The following is a 27,791-nucleotide window of genomic DNA, read 5'->3' as shown; positions in this document are numbered from 1 at the left end:
CTGTTTCTACTCCCATAGCGTAATCGTTCTCTTCTTGTGCCGCACTTCCTTCTTTAACAACCTTCAGAAGGTCTAAAGATCCTTTTGAATGCGGCAGCACCAAATTAGTTTCTAATTCCTCTGCTAGCCCTTGCTGCACCGCAGTATGCCCACTGACCTGGATGCCTTCTCGCTAGCGCCTTTTTCCCCGCTTTCACTAGCTATGTGCTGTGCTTCCTGAGTGCCTATGTCATGAGGCCTTTCCCTTTCTTTGTTGCCGTGCCTTATCTCCGCCGCGATCTTCTGGGCCTGGGGACGTGGGAGAGCTTGGACCGTATGGTCGCCAAAACTCAGGCCCTTCTTCTTTAACAGCATCTCCGAGCGATTTGAAAATAAGTAGGGGTATTGCTTGGACAGATTTTGCGATACTGCGACTTCAGTCAGAAATATTCCGAATGGCCCCTCGATCTTTACGCTGGCTATGGGCAAACACACACTATCCTCCTCAACTACCTGCCGGATCCACGCATGTTCCCCGGTGAAATCCTCAGGTTGCACATACGCAGGGTGGACGATGTCCATTGTCGCAGCCGAGTCCCTAAGTACCCTACATGGCATTCCATTCACTGCGAAGTTGCAAATGTAGGGTTCTAAGAGCTACAAGTTGCCGTCGTCATTCACCAAAGAAAAAACAATCCTAGGCTTCCGACAGCCGATCGCAAGGTGTCCAGGCTCCTGGCAACGGAAACAGACGACCGGTTTTCTAGCCTCAAACGCCCTTTCTGTTTTTCTTTCGTCTTTCGCTGCACTGTTATTCTGGCCTAAATTATCTGTCGGCACGTCTTTGGTCTCACTTCCAGCTTTCTCTTTGTGAAAGGGGCGCCTGTTTTCCTCTGCCGAATTTAGTCAACGGCCTGACGCGCGTTTTCTTGGATTCGCGACCTGCGGCGAATTCATCCGCTAGCACTGCAGCACGGTCTAAGTCCTTTTCGCCCGACCTATCTTGAATCCACAGGCACATTACTTCGCTCAAGGACCCATAGAACTGCTCCATGCAGATTAGCTCAACAACCTTGTCGTGACAACCGAACGCATCTTCCCATTTTAGCCACTCTTGACTTTCAGTGTATAACTGAAATCTTGAAAACACTCGCCCCAGTGTCCTAACTGCCTCCCGAAAACGGCGGCGGAAAGCCTCCGCTGAGAGCCGATATTTTCTTAGCAGCGCCGCTTTTACTTGCTGATAGTCCTCTGACTCGTCCTTCGTTAGCCTTGCAATTATTTCAGTTGCTTTGCCAGGAAGAATGGTCAGAATCTGTTGCGGCCAACTCTCTAGTGCCAACCCGTTTTTCTCGCAGGTTCGTTCAAAAACAATCCCATGTCATCGTTCACCTTGTACGATGGCATGAGATCCCTTATTTTCACTCTTGCTTCACCTGAACGCCTTTCATCTATTAAGAGGTTATTCGCCGATTGCCTGGCCAGATCCCACTGCACGTCTAGTTCTTTTAGCTTTAGTTCATGAGCTCTTCGTTCCTCTCATTCCTTTCTTTCTGCAGCTTCCTTTTGATCAGCTCTGTGCCTTTCTTTCTTTTCTGCAGCGTTTTGTTCAGCTTTCTCAGCTCGTTTCTCTATCTCTTCCCATGCTTCTGAAATTTCGTCCTCAAGAGCCCCGCACTTCTCAATTGCCTCAATAAGCTGCGGCTTTCTCTGACTTTTCTCGACCTCAATTCCCAGCTTTTCACAAAGTAATAACTCTGGCTTTCTCCGTTTGCCCAAATCCATGGTCAATCCCGAACGAGGACTTTCTTACTCTACTGTGACGTGAGGAAGCTTTCAACAGGAGCCTGCATGTACAGAAACTAATTCACCGTTTTAGAAAACACACAAGCTAAAACCTGGCAAATTCTCAAAGAAAGTCAAGCGCTCACCATTCTGCTGAAGCCAGGACGAAGGGTGGAGTATCCCACCACTGCCACCAGCTGATATAATCTCGACCGGGTGAGGTGGGTCGTCACCGCAAGAATCAGGAGACGGCGATGAACGCGGGCATCGTGATGATGAAAAAAATTAGAAAAGATTGTATTCACTTCATTGGTACATGGTTTTGACTCTATCCGAGTCTCGAGCGGTTCTGCCTAACAAGGGGGCCAGGACGGCCTTAAATAACCCCTCGTGGTCTTGTGGTAGCCGATGTCTCCTTCGGGGAACTTGTGGAAGTGTCAGTCCTCTGTCGGGTGGTCAAGTTGACGACCTCCTCCCCCTCGGGTCCTCTCCTTGCGTCTGCTCAAGTCGTAGAGGTGTGACGCTTTCTCGGGGATGAAGGGGATTATCTCGTCACGGGGAAAGGCGCTCGGGCTTGTTTCCCACATTTGAGAGGTACAGTTTCCAGGAAGATCATAACCGCCTCTTGGGTATGAAGATAATTGCTCCGACACGGGAACGTGCACGGGTTTGGTTTCCCACAACTGAGATGCAGAGTTCCAAGCTGATCATAACACTAGTAAGTGTCTTTTAGGTACTATAGTTGGGCCGTCTGTCAGCCTCGTGCGCGCCATTTCAGTGAAGTTCGCGTTTGCGTTGTGTGTTTACTTTGACATTGGGCTTGGATGCCAGGTGGGAAGTGCAAGTTTCAGCCTGCGTGGCTGCAACATACGGACTATTGTCACTGGGTGAGACCGGAACCAAGTGATTCTTATCGAGCAATGTGCGCAATATGTCAGAAGACGGTTGACATTGTAACGAAGGGGGAATCTGCCTTGAAGAGCCACCAGAAAGGCGCGAAGCACCTATCCAAAGCTGCAGCAGGTGAGGGCTGCTCATCCGTCGCAAGTTTCATGCAAGCAGCAAATCTGTCGTCCGAGGCTGCTTGTCAGCATGAAAGCACGGCAACTTCCTCTCGGGCAGCGACACTTGACGAAGACTGCAGAAAGCATGATTCTGTGATCGAATCCGAGATATTGTGGACGTTGAAAGTTGTGTCGTCAGACTACTCCTACAGCTCCAGTGGATCCATTTCCCAGCTATTCCAAAAGATGTTTCCAGATAGCGAGGTCGCGAGAAACTTCACTTGCTCTGAGAAAAAGTGCGCGTACGTCGCGTGCCACGGTCTGCGCCCATTTTTCACTTCGCAAGTACAACAAATGATGGAGAAGTCTGACAATTTTGTTGTGTTTTTTGACGAAACCTTAAATGAATAACTGTGAGGTGACAACCAGATATCTGACTTCGTCATTCATGGGTCACAGCACAGCGGACGACCTTATGCAGAAGTTGACGGAAACACTCGCGTCCTTTCCCCTGAGCAGGATTGTGCAGCTCTCGATGGACAGCCCGAATGTCAACTGGAGTCTTTTCAACAAGTTGCAGCAGCACATGAAGAATGACTTTCAAGTTCATTGCTTGGATATTGGTTGATGTGGCTTGCACACAGTGCATAATGCTTACAAAGCAGGAATGCATGCAACAAGCTGGCCAGTTGACACCTTTCTGTCGAGCTTATTCTCACTCTTCCATGATGCACTGGCCTGCCATGAAGATTTTGTTGAAGAAACAGGGACCAAGCTGTTTCCACTTCCTTCGTACCCCACCGTTGGGTCGAGATTGTGCCCGTACTGGAGAGAGCCTTGGCTATGTGGGAGCGTTTGAGGCACTACACCGAAGCATTGAGTGACCATAGGCTACCCTTGCCGAAATGTAGAGCGTATGAGAATGTCAGTGCTTTTCTAAAGGACCAGCTTGCACTTGCAAAACTGCACTTTTCCCTAAACGTTGCAATGGTTGTGCAGCCTTTCTTGACTGTTTTTCAGAGTGATTCTCCAAAGACATTTTTTTTAGCAAAAGAGCTTGAAACTGTCTTGAGGAGCCTCCTTGCAAGGTTCGTGAAGCGCTCGTTATTGACAGAAGCCACGAGCATCACGAAACTGCTGCGAATTGATGTTCATGATACTGCCAATTACACGTCACTTGAGAAGGCGGACGTTGGACGTGTGGCTGAGAAGATCTTAAAGAGCGGAAAAGCGAGTACCAAGTGTGTTTTTGAATTTAGGGGCGAGTGTCGTAAGTTCATTGTGAACATGATCCTGAAAATCATGGAGAGAAGTCCTCTTAGGTACCCTCTGGTTCGAGGGTTGTCATGTTTCGACCCCAGAGAGATGGCGAAGACAGAAATGTGCCTTGGGAAGCTGAAAGTTGTTCTTAACTGTTTAATTGACAGTAAGCTTCTTTCTGAGCACAAGAGAGATATTGTGTGTGCACAGTACATTCAGTTCTGCCAAGAAAAACGGCATGAACTGCAAAACTATGAAAGAGACTATGAACGCCTTGACGTTCTCTTTGTGCGCCTTTTGAAGCATGACCCGGCGTTCTCGATGTTATGGGAAATACTGAAGGTCCTTCTCTTGCTTAGCCATGGGCAGGCTTCAGTAGAAAGAGGTTTCAGTGTAAACAAGCAGATCGCGGTCGAAAATATGGAAGAGCTCTCGTATATCTCACAACGAGTCATCTGCGAGGCCGTGAAAACCCACGGTGGGCTGCTTAACGTTCCACTGTCGAAAGAACTGAAGTCATCAGTGCGCCAAGCCAGGCATAGGTATGTGTTATACATGGACGAACAGAAGAAGCAAGCTGTAGCACAACAGGTAACCTTGAAGAGAGAAGCACTCGAGCTAGAGCTACAGAGCATGCAAGAGAAGAAGACAAAGCTCCAGAAAACTGTGAAGTGCTTGCAGGAGTCAGCGGATCGCTTTTCGGAAGACGCCGAAGCAAAAAACGTGACTTATCTTGTCAAGGCAAACAGTTTCCGTCGAACAGCCAGAGAAAAAGAAGCAGAGATAACAGCTCTTGAAAAAGAAATTAATGCGAAAATAGGGCTCCTTTCCTAAGTCATGTGAGGAAATAAAATTACGCAAACACTCCTTGAATTCTGCCTTTTTGCATCCTTGAAATCCTTGAAATGTCCTTGAATTTTCAGCCAAATATTGTGTACGAACCCTGCTGATGAAAAAAGATTATGAGGATAAATGGTCTGCCTTGCTTCAAAAACGAAGCCATATATAAGGTGTTACTTACATACCTACCAACTCTCCCTAATTTGTCATTAAGTTTACGAATTTGGGCTTGTTCTACGACTTGCGAATGTTTTGTCAAGTTTTACAAAAAATATTCTGTTCGCGAAAATGTTTTGAAGGGACACCAATGCAAAACATTAAATCAGTTTAAACTTAGGAAGTATTGTTTGAGAACTCCATTATCGTTAATTTTGCGATAATAGGTTGATTATTAAAAGAGAACATGATAGTCAAAGTGCAATTTATTAAATTTCGCACCAAAACCCCCGTGCCGGTGTGTCAGTGTGCCGTCACGGATTTCAAAGCTTTTTTTGTTTTTGTTGTATTTGGACCGCGTTGGCTCAATGAAAGCTACCGAAACTTGCCATGTTCAGTCCTTGGTATTATTTGAATATAAACATAGCCCATTTTTCTTGATATATAATTTACTAGACCCTGCCAGATACCATCAAAATTTGGCATCACAGCGAGCTGGTGTGGGAACGGCAAGGCTGGTGGCGCCACCCATGTTTTGTTTTTGTGCCTCTTCTGGCTGACCAAGCGTCTTCTCGAGATAAGAGTGGTGTTTTTGGCATTGTAGATGGGTAATTTACTAGTACATGTAAAATCATTTTTCTTTTTAGTGTCCCTTTAAGCGTGTTGAAGGATGGGGCAAACTTGATTCAAGAAAAAAAAATGCATACAAGAAATTGTTATGTTTCCTGCACCGCCCTTTAGTTGCAATGCAAGATGCTAAACAGAGGGCTACTTGCTTCGAGCAAGTTTATTCAGACAACCTCCTGAAGCAACTAACATACTGCACAAAATACAAGGGCTGAAAGAAAGATGGAAAAGAGCGTAGTATTTGTTTTTGTTGAACACGACGAAACAGGAGACAGGGGACACTGATCTGGCCTTCTTAGCGTCCCCTTGTCTCCTGTTTCGTCGTGTTCTTGTTTCCTTCACTTTTTGTGAAATGTGATAATTCACGAAAACATTATAGAACACCAATTCGGACAAACTGCCACTCTGATGATACAACTAACAAAAACAACCAACAACAGAGAAACAACAAAAAACGAAAAAAGTGGTTGTGATAACATGCAGAATGCGGATACAAAAAGCAGGAAAGATAAAAATAAACTCAAACATTGAGAAAAACAACTTCCCTTTCTGAAAGTGGAATTGAAGGCGTGCTTAAGCACTTGTCACTATTTTGTGTGATAAAGCTTCACTAATATTCCCTTCAGGTTTTTCACGTGCTCTTGTCATGACCCGAATTTGACCGAAATGCGGTGAGCAGCCATATCTCCTGCAATGGAAGGCAGTGCTGTTAAATGAGCCGGCTGGTTGTGAGATTCTTGATTCATGTTACCAGCACGATAGAAATGGGACACAAAGAGGAGACACAGACACCACAAATGCTGGACTACATCTAAAGATTTAATTAACACAAGGCTACATAAGCACGAACCATGAAACCTAAATAATGTTTTCTGTTGGCATCAAAAAGAAAGAAATGGAGCATCCAGTGAGGAATGAATGGCATGCACATGTGGTAAAAATGCTGTAGGTTTTATAGTTCTTGCTTGGGTAGCCATGTGTTAAGTAAATGTCACTTGTAGTCCACTGTTTGGGGTGTGTGTGTGTCCTCTTTGAGTCCCATTTGTATCGGGCTGGTATCATGAATCAAGAAGGCTAAATGGCCACTATTGTTGCATCTTAGACCCCGACAGTGCGCTCGTGTGTGGTCATTAATGCAACAACCTGGTTGACCTATTTACATTCTTCCACAAGATAAAGCAATATGGTAAACAACCCCCGAGACACATTTCGTGCAACATTTGGCATACTTCTTTGCCTATTCTGTCCATCTTCCTTTCCGCCCTTTGTGTATTTTGTGTAGTACAGTTAAACCTGCTTATAACGAACCTCCATATAACGAATTCCTGGATATAATGAAGTTTTTCTGTTCCCCGCTGTTACTCCATAGAAGCACATGTATTTGAGACCTCTACGTAACGAAGTGGCAGCGGGAGACCCCTCGAAATAACGAATTTTCCCCGCCGACAACCTAGAGATTTCGCACCAAATTTTATCATTTTTGCACGAGCAGCAACCGGAAGCACCTTCTCTGCCACGACGGAATGCGAAGCGGCAGTGTCGCGCTTGGCGCGCTCGAATTCACGGCGACTGCGAGGCAAGAGCGAGTGCATGTGTGCATGCGTGCGAGCGTGCGCGAGGCGGGCCGGCATCCGTCGACCCGGCGATCTTGCGTGGGCGTGACCTTTCCTTCTCGTGATAAAACGGGTCCAAAAATTGCCTGCGCGTTTTAATCGAGTACGACCCTAAATTTGCGCTTCCATATCACCATCGGCATTTCAATATGGCCGCCTTCTACGCACTTTGAGCCTAGCTCCCGTAGCTTCGACCATGTGCTGTAGTACGTGTGCTTAGGAATTAGTCTACCAATTTAGTTAAACAGCAAATGTTTACAAGTTTATACGGCCGATAAAACTACTATCCTTACTTCGTATAGCTGTCTGCTAATTTGCTGTCGCAATTGATGCTTCGCCTTTCGGGTGAAACTGGGACTTTTTTGTTCGTCGCAACTTTAGTGTATTGGGAATAAATCTTGAGCGATAGTTATATTTCTGTATGAAAGCATGAGGTGCGTGGTACTGTAAAGGATTTTTTTTTCCCTCTCTTTTGGTCACGAAAACGGGTGCGCGTTACAACCGAGGGCGCGTTAGAATCGAGTAAATACGGTAAGCGTTTCTTTTTCAAATTTTCGTGCCGAACCTGCGTATAACGAAATCCTCTTTATAACGAAGTTTTTAGGGAATTTGTCAATTTCGTTATATCCAGGTTTAACTGTACATTACTTGTTTAGTATGAACCAACTAGTCCACAACAGAGTATTCCTGGCGCAGCCTAAATCTGCAAAAGCAAGGCCGCTGAAAAAGTCTGTGTAATCTAAAAATTACACTGTATTGCTTCCAAGTATCTGCTGTGCCTAGCTCGATGCTCCTTATGTGTTGTGTCTAAACATAAATATTATCATAAATAAAGTGTATTTAGCCTATAATAAGTGCATGCTCAAGGCAAACAAATGAAAGTATGTACTGCTCCCTTCCTTCACCGAATATTTTTATGAATTTTATAGTTCACGGGTTGGCAAGTATGTATTTGTCTGTAATGCCACCTGTCTCAGCAAAGGGTTAAGAATTGCAAGCACATGGTGCATTCCGTAAATATAGAAATAAGTAATATGCTTCGACATAGGAAACTCCAGCTTGCAACAACAATGTACTTTGTGGAGTCGCACGCTAATGCAGCTTGCAACTGGCTATGTACACAAAAAAGATGCATAGCGAGCCCCCACTCTGTGGCATGAGGAAGGACTGTTGTCATGCATTTATTGACTCACTGGCAAGATGTAGACGCTTTCCAGCACTTGGGTCAACAAAGGGATTTGTATACAATCAAACCTCGTTATAACCAAATTGCATCCGACGCGAAAAATATTTTTGTTATATTCGATATTCAGTATAAGCATATACGCCGATATTAGGTGAAAATAAATCGTGATCAGGTGTACGTGAAATAAACGCAAGCGATGGAAATAAACGCAAGTGCCTTCGATGGACCAGTAAAGGAGCTCCGGCAGATTTTGATGATCTGTCAGTGGCTTGACATGCCGATACATGGCATGGGAACCATAAATTACATACATATACATGTTTTGCACCATTGCTAATACACAACCATGCGATCGGTACGATCACGCACGATTGGCACGTTAGCTTGCTGACTGCGGTCCAGCCAAGCCAAGCCGCTGGCCAAAACGTGCACGCTTGTCCTCTTTGGGTCATTTAATGTTTCTCCTGCTGAGTACAGTCTCTGTCTGATTTTTCACACAGGGGATGTCTCAGCTATCTCACACAGGTATCGCAGCTCCGCTGCTATGGCCGTCAGTTTAGCCACTGCGTATAATCTCGCGCGTGATCGCCGATGAGGTCTTCAGGTATGAACATATTGACGACGAGCTTCCTGCAACAGCTTGTTGTCAGCTGCTCCGCAGCTGTTGGTGCATCTTCGTCACAGGAAAAGGAGTTGGTAGGACTATAGAACATTAGACCTGATCACAGGAGCTTCATAGAGAGCAGTGTCCGAAATTTTGGTTGTCATTACCACTGGTTCTAGGAGTATGTGGCAGTGCCACCCGGAATACTGATAAACGCGCAGGTCTGAAAAAAACAGTACATCTGAAAAATCAGTCGATGACTGTATTTGTCATTTTTGCTACCATAATGCACATATTGAGCCATGTGTGAACAAAAACTTGCTTTGCTATAGCCTATTCTGTGTTGGATCCCACATTTTTGGTTGTGTTATTGCAGGAGAATACTCCATTGAATAAAGCATGGTCAACCAAATTTTATGTTTTCTTCATTATAGCCACTATTTCATTATGTCTGTGATGTATCGAGGTTGAACTGTATATGTATAGCACAATCTCCATGTCACCAGCGCTGTCTATGACTGACAGGCTCATGGAAAGTCGGCTCAGCCACACACAGCTGCTGACTAGGTTTGCTGCGAAGGTACTTGGCCCTGGTAACCAGATGTGCTTAAGGTAAATGTGCCAGGCTGAGTGTGCACATGAATCATGGGCACTGCAGTAAAGAGATACTGAGGGGAGAGCATGAAAGGCTCTTTCCTTTGGCACTGTTTGTACGCGCAGCATAATGTGAGCTATGTGTGCAAGCAGCAGGCTGTACATCACAATGCCGCTGCCACTTGCAGGGTTATGCACACTAGCCCAAATAGGGCTTGCAGTAGCATTCCCCAAACGATCGACTGAGCCATTTAATAAATACAAAACAGCAATAGAAACATCTACAAAAAAGAAAAAAAAAAGGCAGCCTGGTGGATGTGTTATTTCTTTTTTCACAGGTGCACCGAATTCAGGCAAAACTGCACTGGCGGCTAAAATTGCACTGCGTTCGGAGTTTCCATTTATAAAGCTCTGTGGTCCTGATGGAATGGTGGGTTACACGGAGACTGCTAAATGTCAGATTATCAAGAAGGTAAGTTATCTTGCGCTACATTAAAATTTTTCATGTTTCCAATATTTTTGTTTATGAAAATTGAAGCACATAATTGTGGTAGAAAATACTGTTTCGTTCAGATACATCCTCGTGCACTAGTTCATTTTCTTTGCGCTCCCTGATTGCTTACGTTAAAAAGGGTGTAGAACTTCAAGCTACCAAGATCTGGGGCATCTTGCACAAATGTTTAATAGCAAAAATTACAATGATCTTAATGCTGTGTTATTAAATGTTCCCAAGAAGGCTCCTACCTCATACCTTGACTACAGGCTCCGAAAGCCCCCAACTTCACACAGCTGTCCCTAGCTCGGCAGCCACTTCGTAGACCAGTGGTGCGATATATCGATCAAAATACAGCAAAACATGAAGTATGTATGACTCTTTTGGCTAAACCGCTGGCTTGTTCACACTAAAATTGAGTTGCACATGTGTTTTTAATATCATGTTCGTGTGTATGACTTGCCTATACACGTCACTTACAGTGAAGCCTAGTAGAAATAGTTTGCTGGAATGGAACCGAGGCTTTTTCCGACACTGTTTAAGTGAAACCATTGTCAGCTGGCACAACACAGCATGCGTCTGTTTTGCTGTTATGACAGACGGCGCCATGGTTTCATACCCGCATATTCTACACTTTCCGCTGTTCACCGCCGTAAGCAACACATTTTCTGAGTTATTGTGAATGAGACAAGCAATAATGCATGCAAATGTGGTACATTAAAATGTGTGCACCACTGTGTAAAATTTGAGCCTGAACAAGCGAGTGATTTTGCAGACAGAGTGAGGTATACCATGTACTCCCATTTAAGCAACATGGTGTGTGATCCTAACTATGCCACTTTTATTTCTAAGCAAAAGTCGTACGGGAATCTGGTGAATATATTTTTTATTTGTAGCAGTATATAATGCTATAATTGTGCATAGACACTTTTCTTACACAAAACATTACAAACATAAACAGTAAAGTATATGGGTCCTGAATAAGCATTCCAAGATTCCGACATGCAGTACTTATAAACTACGCATATATACCGGGTGTTTCTGCAATGACTTTCAGTAATGTTTAAAAATCATCTGTGGCAGATAGCGCAATTCTAGTCCTTGAACTGGTTTACTCGAAAGGGCAGAAATTGCTTGCACAAGAAATCTAAGTGCCTAATCTACTAATTAACAAATTCACGAATAAAGTTTTCACTGAATTACGTTATGTCACTTATTACAATTTACAAATTTTAGCTTGTGAGACTGCAAGGTATATCCAATTAAAAAGAATTCTGTGGAGGACATCATTTTTGAGGTATGCGCCATCAAACTTAATGTAAAAATGCACTGTGTTCCAGTTTTTTAACAGAATGCCGTTTTATGCATTGAAGCACAGAAGGAACTGGACCGCCTATCTATTTCTTTCGGAAAGTTCGGAAATTATTTTGAAGCTGGTGCCATCCTGAGAATTTGTTCCAATTGGATCTGCCTTGCGAACTCCCAGGCTACAATTTATAAATTGCAATATGTGCTCTAAAGTAATTTGTTAAAAACATAATTAGTGAATTTTTAAAAAAGTTATTCAATTGGGCATTTCGATTTCTCACCCAGATAATGTCTGCCTGTTTGGGCAATCCAGCTCAAAGATTATAATTTCACTATCTGCCACAAATTATTTTTAAATATTACTGAAAGTCTTCGCAAAAACACCCAGTACTTACGTACATCATGCTAACATCCAAATGATCATTTCAGCAAGACGAGTTTTTGAGACGGAGTGCAAGCGCTCGGCACATCACAATAAGTAGTAGTCACCAATTAGCACACTGCTATTTCTTATACAGGCAGAGTGCGTAGAACCAGGCTGCTGGTTAAACATCGATGCTATATTAACATGCCACGGGCCAAAACATATTGAACAGCTCTGTCAGCTGCTAACTACGCTGCTGAAGCAGATGCTTTCATGCAGTCAGCTGCTTTCTCTGAGCACTAGTAGGACTGTTGCTAAACCGAAACACTGCACTGTTTTGTCAAAGATTTTCAACTCGAACACCTTTCATGTCGCCGTCACACCAGTGTGACACACATATGCACACACCACTGCACTTTTTGTCCTCACAGATCACAACATACCAGCATAATTATCAGATAACGAGGCTGGAACTGGACACGGGATACGCTGCATCTTGCCCATGTGCACTCTGTTTACATTCAGCCACCTGGCAACTGTACTGCATGGAAAAGCTCCTTGGTTCCTCATAATCTTTCGTGGCGGATAAGATGTTGTGCAAAATCATCCCAGTATCTTTGATCATCGAAAGAATGCCTTCCAGTTATGAGCGTGGTAAACCGATGCCGAGGCACAGAGATGCAATGAGATGAACTTATTGGCCGTCGCACTGCACCTCTCATGAGAAAGCTGTGTACCCACCACATGCTTGCACAACGATGTGCCTTGCTTTCTTTTTCACACAAACAAGGACTTAACTTAAGGTCTGCCTGCGAATATCATCATGCACAACAATCCCGTACTCTTCAAGGCTGCCATTGAATGATTATTATACTGACCTGATGTCACCCACCCCTCATTAAAGCCCCACACTGGGGAATCTCTGCAGTATTGACGATAAATAAATAAACAGTTTGCGGCGATTTACGGCTGTATTAACTGGGCCAGCTTTTACCCAGCATCCCTAGCCTTGGTAAGAGCCCTGCTGTTTCCCTAGTCGAAAAAGGTTGCAGTGACGCATGACATTGTTAAGCGCTATGTGTCTGACACCTGTTGCTAAAAAAAGGAAATTGAAATTTAGCGAAAATGTTTCTTTACTGCATAATGTTTTCCCTTAATTTTCAGACGGTAAAATTCCAAGAAGTTTGTCGCGTGAGTTTAGCAATATTCTGAATCAAAGGTGGCCTGTAAAGATAAATTTTCCAACCAGTATATTTAATAAACTGTCAGCTTAGTGCAAAGCAGAAGTGATCTGGGAAGCACCTAATAGGATATTAAAATTGTGATTATTTTTGTCTAAAAACATTCATGCAAGTCGCCCCTGGTCTGTGCTCAGCATTTTCCAGGATAGCTGCATGCATGTTAGTCACGTATAGTGGCTCTTGCTGATGCTAGTGCAACCTAAAAAGCACCATTATAACTAAATTTTTACATCCTGTAAGGTCTTCAAACCATAAAATTTGATTCGTTTGGTCTTCAAAGTTGAGATAAGGAGTTGAAATAACCCGCCGTGGTTGCTCAGTGGCTATGGTGTTAGGCTGCTGAGCACGAGGTCGCGGGATCGAATCCCAGCCATGGCGGCCGCATTTCGATGGGGTTGAAATGCGAAAACACCCATGTACTTAGATTTAGGTGCACGTTAAAGAACCCCAGGTGGTCCAAATTTCCGGAGTCCCCCACTGCGGCGTGCCTCATAATCAGAACTGGTTTTGGCACGTAAAACCCCATAATTTGAGGAGTTGAAATAGAATGATAAATCACCAGAGTGCTTGTTTACGCTTCTTATTTATTGTCAAGGTGAAAATTTATTTTGCAGGTGTTCGATGATGCCTACAAGTCTCAGCAAAGCTGCATATTGGTAGACAATATTGAACGCTTATTGGGTAAGCTATTGGAAAGGCTGTCTTTAAGAGGCGTGATCATTTTTGCTTGGCTAGGGAGTTCCAATAAAATATACTGTATTATTAAACCCTAAACTTATTGCCCTTGGTGGTACATTTGCATTGACAGACTATGGCCCCATTGGACCAAGGTATTCAAACCTGGTGCTGCAAGCTCTTCTGGTGCTTCTACAGAAGGATCCTCCAAAGGTATTATTTGCTGTATTCATAGCTGTTTAAGTAGATGTTATGTTAAAAATCTTGCTTTATCTGGTACTGGCAAGAGCTCTTTCCTAAAGTGAATGCTCTTGGATGTTAATATGTAACGGTAGACATCCTTGTGCTCTAGATTTCAGTTTAGCAAGTGTCAAACTGTAAATTATTATATGTTAAATAACTCTTTACTGGGAAAGTTGGCAGATACTGTGATGTTCTGAGCGTTTTGCAGTGGCTTTAAAATGGGGCTGCTGTATGTTTTATTTGTAGAGTTTTCACTGAACTCTGTGTGGTGTCTGTGCCAGATAAATAAAATGTGCTGAAAGACTTGGAGTGCATAGTTTTAATCTGAACACAGAGCCCTATTACGCAGTATCCTAAGAGATTTAGGCATATATTGCATAGCAATGATCTTGAAGGCACATATGCACTGTCTCATTGCAGGGCCGCAAGCTGCTTGTGCTATGCACGAGCAGCCTGAAGGGAGTGCTGGATGAGATGGGTCTGAGCCCTGCCTTCACAGCTGTTCTGCGGGTGCCAAATCTGTCCCTGCCCCAGCATGTCCTGGCTGCACTTGAGGATGTTGACTGCTTCACCAAGGCTGAGCTGGATCAGATTGCCAAGCATCTGGAAGGCCGCAGGCTAGTGGCACTCCTTTCTTCCTTCCTCTGCAGTACTGGGAGGTTTTTTGATTGGGCCTATGGCCCTCATGTGGGGCATGAGGCTAATTGTATGCTGTCTGCACCCCCTTAGTAGTTTCTGATCTATTGCCTTGAAATCGGTTTGGGCTACTATAATTTGGCAATAAACACTGCACACTATACAGGCCTTTGATATGAACAGTAGGGCATATTGATCCCACTTTTCAGGGCAATTTCACTTTGCCATAATCATTCCTGCAAACTCTGCTGAATTTTCCATTTGTTCTAAGATGTTATGAATGTTACGTCAAGTTTTACGAAAAATAAGTTCTGTTCATGGAAAAGTCTCACTGTTCGGTCTCCAACGCTACTGTTGGACGCCAGTGGGGTACCTGTGGAAGTTTATTCAGGAAGTTTATTTGAGGAAATTTATTCAGAGAAGTTTTTGAACCAGGCGAAATCAGCAACAGGATTGTCTCTGAAGAAGTCGCTGCAATTTAAAAACAGTGTGCTGCTCGTCAGTTTCTGCTGCTTCATGTTTGCTACTTGTGGGCTACGTCTGAAGGTAAGTCATTGGTAATAAAGTACCTAGATATCCAAATAAACGCATCTTTCAGCAATGTCCACATGGTAGCTGGCTCTTTCGTGCCAACTAAAGGCAGTGAGGTGATGGCTGCTGCCTTAATAGTCTGGATTGGTGATGTCAGTAATGGCTTGAGCTCGAAAGTGGTGAAGTGGTGACAGTCACTACGGTATGTTGACCGTAGCAGCAATACTGGCTGCCACCACCTGTGCAAGCTGTGACAGTAGAGGTGGCTGCATCAAAAGTTGTGGTGATGGGTTGGGAACCACCGCTACACCGAAAGATGCCATGCACCTAGAAAGAAAAACTGCATGTACAAAAGAAGCGGGTTTTTGAGCGACATCCACATGGTAGCTGCTCTCCTGTGGCCACTGTCACTTGTATTTATGAGAGCTGTGGTACTTAGATTTTTCTGAGGTTAGGCATCTCAATTTGCTATACGCACTACTACCAAAAATAAATTATCCATTTATTAGCCTCACCCAAACATCATACCAGGGTTTTTTTTTTTCTTTAATATTAACAGAATCTTTAAAAATTGCTTGAGGCGTAAAGCACAAGTCTACTCATTGAGCTGGATTACTCGAAGAGGCGGACATTACTCACTGGAAATCAAAATGCATTATTGACTAATTAACCATTTCACTAACTACGCTTTACTTTAGTGCACACATTGCAATATATTAATTGAAGCCAGGGATCTCACACAGCACATCCACTTGGAATGAATTTTAAAATACACCTGTTTTGAGATAAGCGCTGTCAAATTTGTGGTAAAAATGCCCTTGTTCCACTTACTTTTTTTTAACAAAACACCTTTTTATGCAGTGAAGCTCAAAAAGTACTGGAACACGAATGCATTTCATTGCAAACTTTCTAAACACTTATATTGAAACTAGTGTCATTCTCAGAATTTATTCTGGGTAGGTATGGACTTTGGAAGTCACTGGCTAAAATTCATAAATTGCAATATATTCCGTAAAGTAATCCAGAAGGGAATTAGTGAAACTTTGTTAGTTAGTCAAATATTTATTTTCATTTTTCAAGCAAATAAGGTCTTTCTCTGAGAGGAATCCAGCTCAAGTATTAGAATTGTGCTATATATGCCGCGTGGGATTTTAAAAAATACTGTTAACGATGAAAAAAACAATGCCCGGTGTATGAAAAATGCAGCCTTTCAAGCTTTCCAAGAAGCATCTGTTGTACTGGGCAGCCCTAAATGACGCTGCTGGTATGGAGGGTGCTCAATAAACATAACCAGAAGATGCAAAATTTGTACATGTGGCTTGTATAGTGTAGTACTGCACACTGGCTGCTTCTGATCATTCTACAAGCAGTCATGAGGAGGTAGAAGCGAGCCACAAGGCCATGTAATGCCCTCCTTGATGAAAATGACCTGGGTAGATAGTGGGACATATTTGTCCCAATCTTTTCACCCATACTTGTCAGCTTTCAGGTTTGACTTTTCGTAAACAATACAATCAAGAGCACACATGTAAGAATTTGGACACAAAACAATCTGTTCTTTACAGCTTTTACATTATTGAACACATCAGTTGTACTATCATTTCATACGCAGTGAATGCGGCTTTCACACTCCCAAATGTTTATTTAAGCCTCCTTTAGAAAACTGTTAATAGCGTAATCTTGTTAAGCTGGAGTTTTGAAGGCACTATGGCGTAACCTGGTGGTAAGCAACGAAACTAGCTGGGTTGTACAAACCACAGCTCAGCTCAGCTAATTGAGTTACGTTGTCGCCAGGAACTAGAACTGATCTCACCTGCATACTTCATTTCTGGGCTTATTTGATTGTTCAAACAGCTCCAGAAGGCATCTGCATTTGCTGGAGGTTGCCAGTGTCTTAGCTCGTCGGAAGGGCTCTTCATTTGTAGCCTAAAACTATGTGGAAAGTGGGAGCAAGAAATCTTGTAAAGCTTTGAAATGGCCATTGGTGCTATATTTAAATTCATGACTGCTATGCACCAGAACTCAGAGGTCTTGGAAGTAAGTTTCTGAGGGCTAGTGAAGCAGCAGTAGCAGAATTAAGCAAAAAGTCACCAGAATAATGCACTCTGCACAAACACAGTTTGCTAGGTTAATAAGTGAAGCAAAGTCTGCTCACATTGTATGAAGAGCCAGCTGTGCATGCAGTATTGGGGGGATGTGGTTAAAAGTGTGACATAACACTCAATTTATATGTTGCTAGAAGCAGATGAATGGCAAAGTCACTGAACAAATGTGACTGTGTGTTCTTGCTCTACACAGCCTTTTCACACAGAAACACACAAGGTACAAAGACTCGGCCACATAATTAACTGAGTGTCACTGTCAAGTGTTCTGTGTTTACTCTTGGAATAGGTTTGTGGCTTACCCAATAGCAGCATGTGTAAACAGGTACCAGAGCCTGTCAGAGGGTCAGTCACCGTATGAATGCTAGCCGCTGATTTCATCCTTTTACTAGCTTGATCAGTTGATTGTAGTATTGTTCAAGGTCACGGTTCTGAGTTATTGCCATACAGCAAATGGTTACTCATTGCAACAGTTCATTGCAGCTTGACATTGTGCGACTTCAGCTGTGTTCGAAAACAGTTATGTGGCAAAACTGTTCCTAAGACTTTTTCTGCACTGCATGTGTATTTGGCACACTTTGGTGCAGCATTTTTCTTTCTTCACAGTGTACTGTGCATGTGAAAAATTTTCTCGTGCACAAAATTATCCAAAATTTCCACTGCAATTTGACCCAGACAAGCAGGTACACCACATTTTCACACATTTATTAGCAGGGGCTCGGGTTCTGTGCTGCCTGAAATCGATAAACTTGGCAGAGAGGGCACTGCTGACTGGCATTTTTGCAGTCTCGCATGGGCAGCACAACAGGCCTATATCAGTGTTTGAAAATGTTGCATGATAGTATTGTGAATAAATGATCAGGTTTGAATAGGTAGTTGTGGTGCTTTAGATGTAATTAGTGAATCTTTCAAAGGGGGAAATCTTTGATAAGCATTTCATTTGGCTTTCTAAGTTGCAGTTTTTTGTAGTTCACATTGGGCACATTTTTTGTTTTTTGTTGTATCAGGATCTGGATAGGAATCAAGAAGCTCTTGGCATATGTAGACATGGCCCGCCAGGTAAGTAATCTATCTTTGCACACTTTGTGAAGGATAACCAGTGTCTTGTCTTTTGTAATTGCAAGAATGCCTGTTTATAAAGGGCGTGCAAATATTCCAAATATTGAATGCAAATAAAATAGTCTTTGCTATTCGATTTGAGAAATTACTATTCGAACTTGTCGAATATTCATTTGCTCTAAGGGATAGCAACACTGAAAGAGATAACAACAGGGCCAAGTTCACTGCAGAGCTAAACATAGCTTGCCTTCTGTGCCACGCCATTGAAGAGACCATCAAGTACGTTGTCCTTGAATGTCCTGGCTTTGCATTCTGTTGTACCCCGTGCTCAAGACTCCGTGATTCCAGCGATGCGTTGGCAATGGCACTTGGTTTCTGCGGCATCGGGGAGCCCGAGCGCGACTGCGCGTTTAAAAACGGGTGCTCGGCATAAGAGAGGGAGGAGTTGTCTGGGAGCAGCCTGGCCGGACGCTTTGCTGCAGAATAAGCATTGTCCCCCACCAGACGCTGGTTCTTCATTCGCGTTGCCACCGTGCACTCGGGCCATCGAGGGACGCCATCTTGTGCCACCACCACCCACGAACCTCCATCCTTAACTGAGCCTCCCCTCTGGGAAGCTGTAGAAACCTCAAAAGGGTGGCTAGAAAACTGGTAGAGCAATCAAGTGCTGTGGCGGCCTCGGTCTGTGAAAAGATTGATGGCTGCAGCAGATGTGCCACCAAAAGGCACATAAGAAGAGTTCTAGCTTCTTTGGCTTTTTCCTCTTTCTCCATTTACCGTTTGGCCTGATCTGGCATTGCCCGTCGATCTGCCAGTTTCAAAGGGATATGGTTGCAGGAATCGTCATTATTGGTTGTTGCAATCTACAGGGAGAAAAAGTGTTTCTAGTGGAGACCCTTCCGAATGATTCTGCTGCATGAAAACCACGGTTGTTGCACAGACTTCTGTGTGTTCCTGAGCAAACACACGGAGAAGTTTAATTCTGCACAACAGTTTCTTATGTTTACATAAGCATGCCTCACCTTAAGCAGCCTACAGATTTGTTGTCTTGACTAAGGCAAAGCAATTTGTTATTTCGCCAGTATTTCACCATGTTTGGATTCCTCTAAAACTATGTGCATTACTGTAGTATTACACTTAACTCTTTCAACAAATACACTCTGCTATGTGTATGTGGTGACATGCTGTTCCTTTATTTCACTATGGTCATTGTCATGGTTTGCCAGATAGGATCACCTTTCAGTTGTTTCTTATTTACAAGCTTCTCAGTAGACCTGACATCCAGTTAACATCATTAAGTGTGTCAAATAAGCTAAACAAGCCTTTCTTGCCAAACAGATTGAGTGCAACCATTATATGTGACTTAGTTTAGAAATTGCAACTATACAGTATTCAATTTCATATTTGTAGGTAGTTTTTCTCGAAAAATTTTCTATTCGATTACATACCCCCACTGTTAATTTTCAAATGCCTATTTTTTGTCTTTATTTAAAACATTAAATGCTTCTAGCATTCATTGTGTAATGGGTTTGCAGTGACTGAAACCTGATCATTGTGAAAAAAAGCTCTTAATTCGTTTGCTGGCCAGTAAATCTCTCTCTCTGCTACTGGCGACCTATTCTTATCATAGTGTGCTCTAATGTACACTACGGTAAATGAGAAATGTATTACAGTCGAACTCAATTAATGAAAATTGGGTCCGACAATAAAATGTCATCGTTATATCCAATTTTTGTTATACCCATACATTTGTTGCATGCTGATATTGGTGAGCGACATCTTAGATTTACTTTGTTGTATCAGTGTTCATCACATAGAGGTTTGAGTGTAGTTTCACTTGTGATTTCACATTAAATAGATAAGCAGCCAGAAAGGTAATCATCGCTGACAAAATGTTATTGGTCCCAGACCACTTCCCAATACAGAGTTACCAAGTTCATCTGCAAGCTTGAAGAAGAAGGAGCACTTGAGCTGAAATAAAAGATCACCTGTCCCAAATGGTGGATGGACACCAAGGCTCTGTCGCCTTCATGCGGCTCTCGTCTCGCCCAGCTATCTGACCTTAACCTATGGTGGCCAGTTATTTTTTTTTTCTTTTTGGTGTTCACACCTCATAGCTCCTAAGATGGCCATAATTTTTCAGCATTGCTTTGATACTTACCAACCCTGGTGTCTTTGTCTACATGCATATATAAATATAAATTGAATAAAACGAATATATATATATATATATACCTGGTGTTTCACGAAACACTTTCAAAATTTGTTTTTAAATTGCTTGTGGCAGATAGCACAATTCTAGTCCATGAGCTGGTCTACTCGAAGAGGCAGGCATTACTTGCACAAAAAAGCGGACATTCACACAATTCTTTTCATGTGGATATAGCCTTGCAGTCTCACCTGCGAGAATTAGTAAATTGCAATATGTGCCATAAGATAATTAGTTGAAAACTTAATTAGTGAACTTGCGGTAATTAGTCGATTATGCATTTATTATTTTTTTGTGCAAGTAATATCCGCCTCTTCAAGTAGACCAGCTCATGCACTAGAATTGTGCTATCTACCACAAGCAGTTTAAAAAAAAATTTTTTTTTAATGTTCACTGAAACACCCATTCATTACTACAACAGGTGATTCTGCTACATATATTGTGAATCTATTATGTTTGATTCCCTACCACTTTCCTATTTGATCTTTACCTTTGTGAATTGTGATATTGTTCTTGAATGAAAAAATGTAATTACTTTGTTATTTATGGTATGTATTTGAAGCAGTGAATGTTTGAAATGTTTTTTTAGGCTTCAGTTCCTCTGATGGCCTTTTTCTTTTCTTTTTTAGGAAGTTGGCATATGCTGTGGGCAGTAAGACTTTCATTGCCTATAGGCACTTTCTCACCACTCTTATCCTCTTTTGTGGTGTTAGGGTAGATAAGTGAAGAAAAAAGGTTTTCCCATCACTGTGTGCTTTGTCTCGAGTCCAGACAATCTGCTTTGACAAACCAACTTTCTGCCATGTTTTTTTTTTTTTTTTTTCAATGCAGAGTGTGAGTTCACGGGACTTCCATTTTAACTTCTTGCATAAAATGCCATACCTGGAGGTATATGAAGGCTTCATCCAAGAGTTGTTGAATATTCAACTGTATTGCAAATTTGAAAGTTGTTTTGGACATCATTTTCTGTTGGATTTGTTGCTCTATTGATGTTAGAGCTTTGGATGGTCCTGGGACACTTCCTGGCACGTTCGCAAATCTTACAGCAAAGCCCCAATATATTGAATTTCAAGAAATTGCAGAATAGTACAGTGTAATGAAAAGTTAATATATAGCATTATATGCAAGTATAATATCTGAAAAGCCACTGCAATTCAAGGTGCCACAGGGACGGCACTTAAGCCAGTGCATGATCGTCGGGCACAAAAAGACTGCACAAAAAACTGCACAAAAGACCGCACTCGAAGGGCAATTCTGTGCACATGGAATTTGCAGCATAGGCTATGTACACCCACATTCTCTGAGCACCTGGAACATCTGGTGCACCTGGAACGTCTGGTGCACCCATTACCGCAACTGGTTGCCACCCAACAAGGGGGACGTCCAGATAGAAACAAAAAGTGTTGTCAGCAAATTTAACTTTTTGCACATCACTGTCAAAAGCAGTCTTTGACTACTCCCCATACTTTAGACCTAAAGGCTTGGTACACCAACTACAGAGGAATGAGCATCTCTTAAATAATTCTCCTGCAATGAGAAGTGATTGTGGATATTTGAAGCAGTGTCAGCCCAACAGAAGCCCTGATAGAAACCACTCTTTTCTGTGGCATGAAGGTGTGCAAAATTCGACATATCAGATGTGCTGATAGATAGCTTATAGAAGGCCACAAAGCTGCAACTTTTCATGTGTTTTTCAATGGAATATTCCTGCTGTTTGATGTAGGCTGTAATAAATGGTATTCAGTTTCCTTATAATTTCGCCTGACCATGTTTACTTACGTTGAGTGGAGCATGGTTCTGGAGTAAAGTACAGTTTTAGATACTTGTTCTCTTTTCTAATTTCTTTCTTTGTTGTTACATTATTTTTGCAGAAGTATTGTTATTTGTGTGCTTAAGGCATATAAGTACTTCTGTGTGGTTACATTCCTTTATTTCTTGTGATTTTGAAGCCAAAGTTTGGTATGATATTGGCAAAGATTTTTGCCACTTGTTGTAATTGTGTGTCTAAGCATATGGTTTTTAAGCCATGACCATGTTTTTGTTTTTTTCTGAAAAGGGCACTCAATTTCCCAAGTATTCTTGCTTTCCAAATTTTTGCTCTATTATTCTTATTAAAAAAATAAATTTATTAACAGCTTGCCATTTTTGCTGACCCAATTTAATGAAAGTAGTTCTACAAAATATTATATCATTGAGCACATGCACATTCAAGCATCACAGTTGTTTGAAGCCAAAATAGTGACATGAATTGAAACTGAAATAATGTGTAAGTGCAGAGACATGCCTTAGTTCTATTGACAAAATGCTGTAGTGGAATTGAAATATGTCTCTGTGTGGCCAACTTTGAAGCCTTTTTTCACATTCAGCACTTTCTGGCAGTTCTGATTCCAGGTGCTGTTGCTTGCATAGTTTTTGTTTTTCTTGGCCACTGAAGTTGCATGCGTTATGCACTTTAGATTATCAAGCTCTTGCTTCGTGGGTGTAGATAGAATGTTCATACAAAATAATGACCCTAACTCTTGGATGAAAGAAAGAAAGAAAAGAAATCTTTATTCAAGCATAATGTACTAAAAAATGGTTGACAGTATCATCTGGATCCTTAGCCTATGTGGCTAGTCTTGGATCCATACCATAAACGTCAGCATAAATTGCAATCCAATAGCAGCAGTGCCATTAACCATAATTACATCCTTATTGAAACCATTATTGCCTGGCTTAAATTTGCACTGAACGGACCAGATTTTTTCCTTTTTGCCCTTGGTCATACCAATTGCTGAAACTAGCATGGTTCATCTTTAGGAGTTAAAGCATTAAATACTTGGGACAGTCCTCTATTCTTCAAAATGCCTTATCTAATAAAACAGCATCAGTTACACTACTTGCATCAGTTTCTATGTCAATATAACAACCTTCCTTTCTTAGTCTTAGTCTTAGTAAAACTGGTTTTCACTTGCTCTAGTCCTTGTTAAATGTAAAGCTTATTTGCTTCTAGAGAGGGTATCTTTACCTTTGTTTTAGTATTGCACAAAATTGATGTCCAAATCACCTTTGCATGTCCCTTTTACATGAGCACAGTTGCAGCACCTCATTAACAAGATGCCTGGAGCATAAGCCGAAAACATGCTGCTGTTCTCTTTCCGTTTCACTATTGTCAGTCACTAGTGCCTCTTGCTGCAACCACTTGTGAAACACAGGGCAGGCAGATCCTGGCAAAGATGATGAACGGTACATGTGTTAACCAAACACTCGTGCAGGAGTGAGGCAGCAGCAGCTACTGTTCACGCAGGCAATGGTGTCGGCCGCCAGAGCCATCTGTCGGCATCAGCTCGTAGTATGAGGCAGTGCAGCTGCAATTGGCGAGAGCAAGCTTTATTCCAGGCATATAGTTAAGAGGTGTTGGCAGTTGTGCAGGTTCGTTACAGCAATTGAATGCGAGTATCTTAGACATTTGCTTGACATTGTCATTCAGTGGCACAGGATAACCATAATCTTTCTTTTTTTTTTTCTCTTCATGGTTATTTTGCAAGATCCTTCTCCTCCTCCTTTATCAAAGTTTACTGATGTTTAACAAATTTCTTGTATTTCTTCTTCTGTGTGTGTTAGGTAAGGACACACACAATTTATCAAGTATACAGTTACATTATTTGATTGTTCCCATGGCCAGAGAAATCTGTGAATGCTGCAGAGTAAAATTATCACTTTCGTACTTGATGTTGCTGCTGGGCTCTTGTAGACAAGCCTGACACATGTAAGCTAATGTTGGTGTGTTCATAGTTCAGTTTTTCTCTCTTCATGTGTCCACTTCTCAATGAAGCTTCTGTGCGACATGCAATTCAAACGTGTTTATGCATGAAATTTACTCACTCCTTTTTCTGCTGCAATGGCCATGGTTGCTTGAATGCGCCAGAGGTAAAATTGCTTTGCGTGAATTGTAAATTTTTGAAAACTTTCCTAGTGCCTGATTTTTCAGTCTTGCTAGAATATCATGCTCTGTAGTCCTACATTACTACTACTTTCTTCAGTAGAAAGTTGTTGCATAGAGCTTTGAAATGCTAGCCTTGTTAGTGTGGCAAGGGCATTTGCTTGTGGTTCTGGTGTTTGTTGATAGCAGCTTGTTATAGTTACATAGCTAGTTCTCAAATTTTACTGTATATCACTGTGCCTCCAAGTCAGTAGCAACAAACGTTTGTAGACCAGTTTCCATGTAAAGTATGCTGCAAAGTGTTGTCCTTGTAGGTCTTTCATTACTGTAGCAGGCTGTTTACTGACCTTCCAAGCTTGTTATTGCTTGCAGAACAGGAGTTAGCCTAAACTTGCCATTTCTTTGTGCAAATTGTGAATCACTGACAGGCAACAAAACCAAATAAAAAAACTTAAGTGTGTTAGCCGACTACATAAGGTTTCTGCTTTTAGCAATCATTTAGAAGTATATCGCATACTCCTGTTAAAAACTGTTGACAGTAAATCTGATGTTGCTGAGGATGTGTGTGTGCCAGATTTATTTGTTGACAAACATACTGTTTTTTGAGAGGGCTTGTATATGTCATTGTAATTTGATTAGCCATTGTGAGCACTGTCATTGTTTTAATTTCTGCAGGTAACCAAAGAAACTGAAAACATTGTTTGCTGGGGTGGGCATGACATTTTTGATTCAACCAAGAACTGTAGCTCTTCACATGAAAGCATCACTAAGTGCTTACAGGACTCATTAGCAAGATTAAGTAGCGAACATTGATCTTAATTTTTTTTAGTCCTGCTGATGCAAGGAAAAGTTAGCATCCACCTGAAAGTAGCATAACATTACAAAAGAAACCAATATGGGTTACTCAAAAAGAAAGCTTCACATCTTTAAAAATAGAATTGTCCTTGTGAACAAGCACTAAACCAGGCACCACCACCAGGAAGCTATCAGATGTGGTAGGGTGAGCACAAATTAATTGGCAGCCTGAGTTTCCTTGAGCTCGTTTGCTTAATCATGCTAATAGTGACATTTTTATATTTTAAAATGCAATAACTGGCCTAAGTATGTGGTAAGTTGTTTGGACTTGTATTATCCCAGCATATGCGTGTCCAGATGACATGACATTTACTCGCAAAACACAGCTGAGCCGTATCTTGGCTTGGCTTACGGAACAACCATTTCCATGAAGGCTGGCAGACAAATGCGTATTGCATGCCATGTTGCATAAAACAAGGTTTAAAAATTGAAGTGATTTTTCTTGCATTCAAAAGATTGTACACTTAACTCTAATGCAAGTTCACCTAAGAAAAAATTTTGAACATTTATGAAAGTTTCTCGAGTTAGGTGGCATGCTTGGTACAATAACTCTAAGTGTGGGTGTTTGATAAGTATAGACTGTCTGGCAACTGTGCTATTGCTATGATGCACTTCACGCGTCTATGATGCTGCTAGATGTGCACAGTTATTTGTCTAGCACATCGCAAGGATAGTGCCCATCATGCAAACGTTGCACCTCTCTGGACCAACAGGCTAACCCTGATATGTCATGCCGAACCAGGCAAAACCTGAACATATTTATTTTGGGTGTCTTTCAGAGAGAAAACTATAAACCTTTGAATCTCCAGCTGCAGCAATCTTCCAACAATGTATGCTTCCACACATTCACTCTAGCTTCCTGTGAGCATTTTGCAAAAAGAAACAAGCTATAGTGCATCTGTTGTAGAGTTTAGCATTTGGTGGTTTCTGAACAGGGGGATAATGTGAAAGCTTAGGTCTATTAGACAAGGCCTGAGTGAGTGAAAAGAATACAACTAGCATGGTGAATGCTCTGTTTCACCTGAAATGTCTTCCCCCTTTAATGAGCTCCTCTTTCAAGCATCCAAAACAAATTATGGGGCCCCTAAATACGGCTGCTCTATCTACGTGCTACAATAAATTGAAAACTATATGAAGGAAAAAAAAAATGTTCGTAAAGCATCAAGCAGCAAAGAAAAACTGATTCTGTGCTGAGGCTCTGCTAGGTTACTTGATTTCCTTTCTGCTGCACAGTTAACTAAAGAATGCCTCCATTTGAGTTAGCACTTGCACGTGATGTACGTCATGAAACGTATATCTGGTTGTGTTGGTCATTCGATAGCTTAAATTTAACATGGAGCATGCTAGTGGATATAGCTTTCTTTTTTTTTCATGTTATATTAGCGATAAGCAGTACACTCTATTTCCATAACTCTGATGCAAATTTATTTGGCATTTTTCACCATAAAATATGGGATTGACCTTTATTTTTAATTATTCTTTGGTACCGCACACTGCTAGATCATCATTCAAACTTTTTGTGGACTGTGCTCACCCTTGAATTGTCCAAACTGCAAGGAAGGAGTAAACCTTAGGTGTGGGCATAATACCTACATTGAGCTAATTGTCAAGCAGTCTTCACCACTCAGGTTGTAAGGCTACTGTACCAACCAAGCTCATGCTCTGTCTTCAAGGCAAGGATGACGTGGCGCATGTGCAATGCTGTTTTTTCACCTGGAATAGTGTCTACTAGTGCATGGGTTTCAGTTTGATTTATTTGTACGTTTACTCCATGCACACCAGGCACAGTGGGAGCTTCTGCATATGATAATAAAATTATTGCATTCCTCCTTTAAATGTTTTACGAATGCTGAATGAATGTTGACTTTGGGTGCAGATTGTAGACCTTGTCATATAGGTCACTAATGTACCATTCAGTCAGGGTGTAGTGCTGTAATTTATGAAGTGGAGAAACGGAATAGTCTTGGCTGGTGGCTCCATCAGCACTCACAGGAACAATTGCGAGCGAGTTAATGGCACACTTGTGGTTGGTTGATATCAGCATATTTTATTTTTGTTGACTACATCAAAATTCATTGCAATAGAAAACATACTTGCACTCTATTTGTATATGTAATGCTTCAAAAAACTGCAATAAACAAGTTGTGGTATGTCCCCTTGAAATAATGTGCTGATCAGTGGCTTCCTGTGATGCTTGGCCTGGGCTCCTTTCAGTACAATATCCTGTGGTGTTAATTTAGGACTTCAAATTGCGCTGTCAATCTGCAAACTATAAAGCGCTGTGAAGTGAATTCAATACCATGTAACAAGCTGTTAGTGTGTAGGGATGCATAAGGGAGCCCACGTTTGTACAAGCTAGAATGAAATAGTTTGAGCCTCATATGGTATGCAAAAACAACACGTTGTCAACACCTGCTTCTCATGTACACCGAGGAGGAGCTCCATTTAGGAAGAAAAGTCATTTGATGACCAAGTGCTTCACGCACAGGCATCTCATTTGTTTCC

General features: G+C 42.0%; 1 protein-coding gene across 1 annotated transcript in view; it reads left to right on the top strand.

The window, feature by feature from the left end:
- The window catches only part of LOC119463250 (vesicle-fusing ATPase 1-like), a 64,339-nt gene extending 36,899 nt beyond the window's left edge, over positions 1-27,440 (top strand). The window contains exons 16-21 of the mRNA XM_037724122.2: positions 9,987-10,120; positions 13,669-13,735; positions 13,863-13,942; positions 14,393-14,589; positions 18,249-18,300; positions 20,209-27,440. Coding sequence (XP_037580050.1) covers positions 9,987-10,120; positions 13,669-13,735; positions 13,863-13,942; positions 14,393-14,589; positions 18,249-18,300; positions 20,209-20,280 — 602 coding nt within the window. The 3' untranslated portion in view covers positions 20,281-27,440. The remainder of the gene's footprint in view (positions 1-9,986; positions 10,121-13,668; positions 13,736-13,862; positions 13,943-14,392; positions 14,590-18,248; positions 18,301-20,208) is intronic.
- The last annotated feature ends 351 nt before the right edge of the window (positions 27,441-27,791 follow it).

Source organism: Dermacentor silvarum, chromosome 1 (assembly GCF_013339745.2).
Source record: "Dermacentor silvarum isolate Dsil-2018 chromosome 1, BIME_Dsil_1.4, whole genome shotgun sequence".
NCBI classification, from domain to species: Eukaryota; Metazoa; Arthropoda; class Arachnida; order Ixodida; family Ixodidae; genus Dermacentor; species Dermacentor silvarum.
This window is presented reverse-complemented; position numbering and strand designations above follow the sequence as displayed.